The following is an 8,160-nucleotide window of genomic DNA, read 5'->3' as shown; positions in this document are numbered from 1 at the left end:
TGCCTTGAGAAACGTCGGCAGGCTACCTATTTGACTGAATAAACTGAATGGGACACTAACCCTGGTGAATATACCTAACAAGTCTGGTGAGTGCTGTTTTCCCCATTGGGGAGTATCTGTATTTATATAGCAGTGTGGGTTCTGACTATACTGCTATCTATACGCCACCCCAGCGGCTGTCTGATCTCTGAGGGTGAGAGTGCAGGTTTTGTGTGTGTGTGTGTGTGTGTGTGTGTGTGTGTGTGTGTGTGTGTGTGTGTGTGTGTGTATGTATATATATATATATATATATATATATATATCTTTACAGTTTCTTATATAGCGCAGCCGATTCCATTGTGCTTTACAATTGTAGACAGGTAGAAAACAAACTGGGTAGCAACAGACAGACTTGGAGGTAAGAGGCCCCTGCCAATCTTACAATCTATAGGGACATATATATAATTACACCATATATAATAATCACAGAATTAAAGGTTGGACATTTAGGGTTTCAGACACCTACTTTCAAATTATTTCAATACCAATATCTCACAATCCTTGATGTAGTAAACTTTTTTCAGCTGTCATAACTAACACTTCATGTAATTTGAACCCAAATTAACTGAGACCACCAATACCATATTCCAATAGATAGCATACAAAAAATCTGAAATAAATTGTTATATAAAATATATAGTTTCAGAAATGTTCCCATGTGGGATTTATTCTGTTACTTTGGGGGTTATTCCGTTTGGTACAGTGAAACGTACGTACGGTCCGTAACACCATGCATTTTCCGTATGCTCACGGTGAGCGTAAGTCCGCCCACAGAACAGCCGCACATGGACGGTCACAGAAACCGACAATGGGGAGTGGCGTTCACTTGAGCGTACGCCACCGTGCAAAGACAGATCTCCCTCTTAGCCACTGATACCTGGCGTACATCAGAGCGTAAGCCACAGTGCACGGACGGATCTCGTCCATTTTCCCACCGACACCTTCTGTATATCTGAGGGTACATCACATGCAAACATGTTCTAATATTGTTCAAAATAAGACTTTAGAGTGTGATAGGCAGATGTTGGGATCCTTTGTTAGAGATATGTGATTGCAATAATGTGCTTGGTGGCATCTTACATACAGAGTGTTCTACATAAAGTTCATAGCAGATATGAAAGTGCATAATGTATGTTCTTGGGAAAAAATATACAGATTGTGTGCAAAATAGTGGCCATGGCCTTAGGACATTGCTCCACCATTGCAAGTGGAAATTGAGTCCAAAAACATCATTGTTGCTCTTAGACGTGGTTTATGTGTCTTTTTCATTAAAAAAAACTGGTATGTTTGTGTTACAGTGAAAAAGTTGACACATGTCGACTCCTGTGAATTGAGTGTCCTGCTTTTTAAAGTATAAAAAAACACTTTCTGAATGGGTGTAGATGGTTATAAAATAACTACCTGGACATATATAACCAGGTATTAGAATGAATATTAGCTAAAATTAAACCAACCTTTACATGTTGAGAAGTGTAGAAAGATAAGCTTCCAATGTGTTTGAGGGCTGTGTGTGGCTTGCAGGCAATGTTCCCTCTAAGCTGTGCGCACATGCGCGCACACACAACTCGATGAGCCCTGCGAACAGACATTACAACAGAGTGCACAAAGCAGCAGTGGTCCCTTTTTGCAGTTTTGGACTCAATTAATGTGTGTTTCACCCATTAACTACATTGTGTGCTGTGTTTTGAATGTTTAAATGTTTAATATAATTTTGAAGTAAAGTTAACACAAATGCTGAACGTCATTTTCCAGTTATATATAAGTGACAGACAAAAATTAAAATTTCCTTCCAAAGTTGCACAGCCAAAATCTTTTGCAGCACACAGCCTTTGTGAAATTAGAGGGAACATTGCTTGCCGGTAGTGAAATAATGGTTTTAACTTAATAGCCTGCAGCATTGCTTATTACATTCAGGTGTATGTGTTGACTAGTAATCAGCATTAATTAGCAGACCCAGGCATCTGCTCTCATGCTGTATCTCTAGGGGTGGTCAGGAGCAATCTTTGGCGTCCGCCTGTTTTTGGGCCAAAATGCACGGTACGTTCGCCGATCGAGGCAGTTGTGGTACCATGCATTTTGTGTGCACACCCCCGTGTACGCCCATGTTTATGCCCAGTTTTCCTCATTATTCCGGCCGCTCCCATAAAAACGCCAACATGCCGCCGACAATAACCGTGCTCTTGCGGACAGGTTTTTTCGCACGGAGAGACCCATCCGTGAGTGGTGTGAGGTCGCCGCACATGTGAAAGATACGCATGCGCAGATGAAAACAAAGCCAGAACCGCCCGTATATGGTCCCACCGTACCAAACAGAATAACCGCCTTTGTGTCAGATTATCTTGTGCTTTGATTCAGGAGGTACACAAGGGGAGTGTCACATTCTTAATATACAATCACACTTCTGATGAAGCTGGTATATTCAGAAAAACAGGGATCACCAGTTGCTCACATTGTCAGACCAATAAATATGTTTTACAAATAAGTTCTTGCATTGAACTATTTCTTAAAATATATCTTTTTAATTACTTTGAGCTTTTTCTTGGATCAGATAATTTGTATGTAAATCAAATTAAATTTTAATTATGACATCTGAAACTGTTGATTTTATCCATAATTCCAATATGTTGACATTACCTCAGAAATAAAAGGCTATGGAACCCAGGGCCGGATTTGTGCCTAGGCCCGTGAGGCACGGGCCTCAGGGCGGCACCAATCAAGGGCGGCATGCAGCGCAGTTCCAGCTTTGGGCTGGCTATCGCGATCAGAGCTCTCAGCTCCAATCGGGTAGTGAAGGAAAATCGATCATGTGCCGATGTATCGATTTCCTTATATATTCATTACCTTATTTGACCTCAGTGTGAAGACCCCTTAGAGCTCCGTGAGAGTGTAACCTTATATGATATGACCAGTAACGAGGACCACAGATACAAGGTTTAACTCTAATTTAATAATGACAAAAACAACATATTTATACATAACATACGGCGCTGGTTCAATTATATGATTGGTTAATATTTGGTGCAGAGGTAGGGAAATAACAGCATCTAGGTGGGGTGGCTTATACGTCGCCTTATAGGGGAGTGTGTAGTATTCGTTAGTTATGAGAAATCACAGGATGTACAGTTTCTGAGGAAAGTTACAAAGTACATGATAGCAAGCGAGTACTGGAAACAAGCCAGAACATAACTTCTTGAGATAAGCAGGAACAGAAACTATAAGACAGAGAAACAAGATGGCTGATTAACCCTTCAATCCCCTCTTAGAATCAATGTCCTTTTTAGACAATTTGATTCTTGTAGATGGCATCTTGTTTGGTACGGTGAATTTTGACATATTCACCATAATCTTCTGGTGAGGGAGGGCTTTTGGCGAGATCAGTGTACATAGCAGGTGTTACATTATCCAGGTACTTGGAACCAATCTTCTTGCATATGGGAAAGACACAATATCCTACTATCATAAGTACAATAATTACAATGAGGATAAACATGCCTATTTGTGTTAGTGCGTGTTTCCAATCGTTTAACCATCCAAACCAGCTACTCCAGGGGTCCGTGACACCTGAGTTCTTCTTGAGTTCGATGGATAAATCTTCTAGATGTTTAATAGCTAGGGTAGTTTTCCCATTAGGACCTGTGTTGTCTGGGATATAAGTACAGCATCCATCAACCTTACCTATGTACACACAGGTTCCTCCTTTCTCGGCAAGCATCATATCTAAAGCCATACGATTCTGAAAAGTCATTTGAGAAGTGGCTTCTAACTGTTCAGCAATACCTTTTAAAGCATCTCTAGTATCATTAACAAAGCGCTGCTGATTATAATATATATAATTTATCCAGTCCACGTTCTTATTGATTGTCACTTGGGGAATCAGAGACTCAAAGCCGGCAGCGACTTCATCTCGAGCCTTAAATTCATCTGGAACTCCCCGAGGGACACCAATAGTATCGATATATATATGTGGATCGAAACTTTCCTTGGGGGCATCTCTCTTAGCTCTAGAGTGTGTGTTTGTGTTGCCTGTGGGAGGAGGTTGAGGAAGGTTGGCTGGGAGGATGTGAATGGGCATGATAATCTTTGCCAGGGCACATTCTCCTTTCCAAGGGCTATTTAGTTTTGTCCTCAATTTCATATCTCCACAGATAAAATAGATATCGCCTAATGATTTCTTCATGGTGGGTATGCTGATATTTCTTCGTTCAGTACAATACCCGTCAGGAAATAATTTCATTTGTACAACATTTTGATCAGTACTATTAGAGAAATAACAAGTGTAATTACCGGGGTAAATAGTTATGGTACTACCAGGGTTGGTATTCTTTGTCATAATGGGGTATTCCTTTTTCCATTGTTCACATTTGGCCTCTTCCACTATGGTATCAGTGTATAAACTAAAAAAGCACTTATCCTGATCGGGAGGTATGCGTATGGGTACAGTACCTAAATGGGGTCTGGACTTTCCACATACATAGCAATCAGTTTGATTAACCTTGCGGGCATTATACTTCATCCATTCTAACCAATAGTTTACGTCAGATGATCCAGTCTCTATGGATATAGTGTCTTCGTAAGTGGGGTTGTTAATGGCTAACATTTCATTAAAAGTAGTGACATGTGGTTTAAAGAATGATGGTGGTGTTTTAGGTTTTACAGTGGCTTTGAGGGCGGTGTATTCTGGGTTATCATACATGTCTTTTAAATGGAATCTTCCCCTTGGGCCCCCGCTTTCTCCTGATTGATATTTACTCATGACATATAGTCCGGCATCGCCGGGGGCCGGGTTTTCTAGGTTAATGATAAATTGGCTATTGCAAGTGCCCCTTTTTCGTAGGGACATACGGGTTAGTAAGGATCGACCATGGGACCATTTCTGGAGGCCAACATCGGGGCGATATCCCCAGTCTTGGCTGCTCTCAAAGACAGTGGTATCTGCTCTAGTGTTCCACCCAACAGCCCCCCATGAGTCGCAAGAATCTCCCCAGTAAGTGCTGGTGACACAGATATACACGTGACTTACTGCGTGTGGTGCGTGGTGGACATTACACAGCCATGGCAGCGGTGGTTCTCCCCGATTCCCGCCTTGATTGTTTGAGCAAGGTACAATATCACAATAAGAAAAAATAAAAGTAGCGACAGTCGTGCTAGAAGAATTATACCAGAAGGTAAAGCGTCCATCATTTTGGGTTATATCAACTTCAGCAAAACAATTATAAAGAACAAGCCCGAGTAAAGTCACTAGGGCTAAGGTGGGGGGAGTCATGTCCTGTAGCGTCGTCCTCGGCTTCAGAATGTTGTACCCCTGATTCCTCGTCACCTCCAGCCGGCAGGTCTTCTCCAGGTTGGAGGTCAGAGTCACTGACTCCCGTTAGTACCTCGTCCTGTTGGAGGTCAGGGCTGTCTGCCCCCGTTATCACCTCTCTCGTCCCGTCTGTGTAATTCTCTGGATCAGCGTCGGGATCGGTGTCGATCTGCGGTGGGAGTGGAATTTTCTTCACTCTGGATGCATGGATCCACGTTGGTCCTTCGTCTGTGAGGACAGCCGTCCTGGTGACTGCGACCACTTCCGTCTCTGGTCCGTAGGTGAAGTCTCCAGGGTGCTTGTTTCTCGGCAGTACCTTCACTACGACCTTGTCTCCAACCCTGAATGGGTGAGTGGGTAACTGTGGATGAGAAGGATTCTTAAAGATAACATTTTGCTCTAACTCATTAAGTTTCTCTATTAGGGATCTAACGTACTCTTCTCTTATTACGTCTAGATCTCCCTCAGTTGTAACCAGTGGTTTCTTTGCCCAGGGTGTGGGAAAAGGCCTACCCATTAGTATTTCGAAGGGGGAGTATCCTAGAGTTTTTTGTGGCGTCATTCTTATTTCAGCCAATACAATAGGGAGGATTTGTTTCCATTTAGCGAATGTACCTCCCGTGGCTTTACGTAATTTGTCTTTGACGGTACGGTTCATGCGTTCCACGATACCGGAACTTTGAGGGTGATATGGAATGTGAAACTTCCATTCTATTTGTAAAGCTTTGACCAATTCTGCAGTAATTTTGGCCGTAAAGGCTGAGCCTTTATCACTATTGATTTGGAGCGGGCATCCCCATCGCGGAATGATTTCACGCGTGAGTATGCGGGCTACGGTTTTTGCGTCTTCTGACTTTGTGGGGTATGCCTCGGGCCATCGTGAGAACATGTCAACAATGACGAGGGCATATTCCTGTTTGCCTGCATTGTTAATGTGTGTAAAGTCTATTTGCAGGTGAGTGAATGGAGTGGTTGGGTATTCTAAGTGTTGGTGTCTTGCTTTGTCTGGGTTATTTGGGTTGTTTCTGAGACATATTATACACCTACTGATGTATTGTTTAATAAGTTCTTTCACATTTGTGATGTAGAAATCGTTTGAGAGGAGTAGGGTGGTTGTGACTATACTATGGTGTCCCACTCCGTGGTAATGTGCTATGAACAGTGAAGCACTGGTTTGGGGAATGCATGGTTTCCCCTCTTTGCAGATTAATCCAGTCCGTGGATTCTTCTGCAAAATTGGATATGTCCAGTCTGAAAGATCAGAGTTAGAGGCAACCGCCTGTAATTCTGTGAGTAAATAGGTATCATCTAGTGATGGTGGTGAGATGATAGCAAGAATGAGGTTGTAAGTTTCTGTAGTGGCAGCTCGTTTAGCAGCGGCGTCAGCTAAGGTGTTGCCTCTGCTGATGTCGTCTTTTCCTCCAGTGTGAGCTTTACAATGGAGAATGGCGAGTTGTGATGGCAAGGTAATTGCGTGCAACAGGTCAGTGATGAGTTGGGCATGGGATATGCCTTTTCCATCAGCACCTGTGAATCCTCGGCGTTGCCAGATCATACCATGGTCATGGACAACACCGTAGGCGTATCTGGAGTCCGTGTAGATTGTTACAGGTTTGCCTGAATATAGGTGACATGCTCTGGTGAGTGCAATGAGCTCTGCAGCCTGTGCTGATTGTAAGGGAACTGCCTTTGCCTCAAGAGTGATATCAGGAAGCTTAACTACCGCATAGCCTGCTTGGTATGTGTTGTCATTTGGTCGACTGCAAGAACCGTCGACAAAGATCGTGTCAGCGTTCGGGACAGGTATAGTGTACATGTCTGTTCTGGGCGAAGTTTCTGAGTCAATAGTCAATGCACAATCGTGTTGAGGAGGTGCCTCGTCGTCAGGGCCTCTTAGTCCTAAAAGGGCATTGAGTACGGGGACCGGACCTTCAGAGTTTGTTGCATATTTAATGGTGAGAGAAGGGTTACTAAGTAGGAGTACTTCATAACCACTGAGTCTTTGAGCTGACATGTGTTGTGTGTGTAGGCCATTGAGAATGGAAAGGACGTTATGTGTGGTATGTAACACAGTAGGGTGTCCTAGTGTTAATGTGGTAGACATCTCAACAACCATTGCACAGGCAGCCAGGGCTCGAAGACAAGCTGGCATTCCTTGCACAGTGACAGGCATTACTTTTGAAAAAAATGCGACAGGGCGCATTTTGCCTCCGTGAAGTTGGGTGAGCACACCCGCCATAGTCGTACATGTGTCCCTTGCAAATAAATGGAATGTTAACAGATAATCCGGGAGGCCGAGCGCGGGACTCTTTACCAACATTTCTCTTAACTTTGCAAATGCAGAAAACATTACATCCGACCATTCTATAACCTTAGGTTTGTCCTTGAGTGTACATTGTCTCAAGATGTTATCATAGTAGGAACAATCAGAAATCCACTGTCTGCAGTAATTTACCATACCCAAGAAAGACAGCATATCCTTCTGGGTAGTTGGGGTGACCAGGCCCAATACAGACTGTATGCGTTGTGGACTGATCCTCCTTTCTCCCTCGGAGAGTACAAAACCCAGATAATTGACATTCATTTTGCACCATTGCAGTTTTGCTTTTGACACCTTGTGTCCACATTCTGATAACCAGTTTAACAATGAAATTCCATCTAACCGGCTGGCCTCCTCGGTGGTACTACAGAGAAGCAGATCATCTGCATACTGTAGCAGGACAGAACCATGGGGGGGGTGCCAGGGAGCCAATGTGGCTTGGAGGACTATGCTATAGACCACTGGAGAGTCAATATAGCCTTGGGGTAAACGACACCAG

The 8,160-nt window shown here is 43.3% G+C and overlaps 1 protein-coding gene across 1 annotated transcript; it reads right to left on the bottom strand.

Moving 5' to 3' along the window:
* Positions 1 to 3,133: 3,133 nt before the first annotated feature.
* On the bottom strand, positions 3,134 to 7,925 carry LOC146062889 (uncharacterized). The gene is made up of 3 exons (XM_083174895.1): positions 6,574 to 7,925; positions 3,817 to 4,295; positions 3,134 to 3,165 (listed from the first exon to the last, which is right to left on the bottom strand). Exons 1-3 carry the CDS (start codon positions 7,923 to 7,925, stop codon positions 3,134 to 3,136), a joined length of 1,863 nt encoding a protein of 620 aa, XP_083031021.1.
* Positions 7,926 to 8,160: the final 235 nt, after the last annotated feature.

The sequence above is a fragment of the Crinia signifera genome, chromosome 3 (assembly GCF_055691185.1).
Source record: "Crinia signifera chromosome 3, ASM5569118v1, whole genome shotgun sequence".
NCBI lineage: Eukaryota > Metazoa > Chordata > Amphibia > Anura > Myobatrachidae > Crinia > Crinia signifera.
This window is presented reverse-complemented; position numbering and strand designations above follow the sequence as displayed.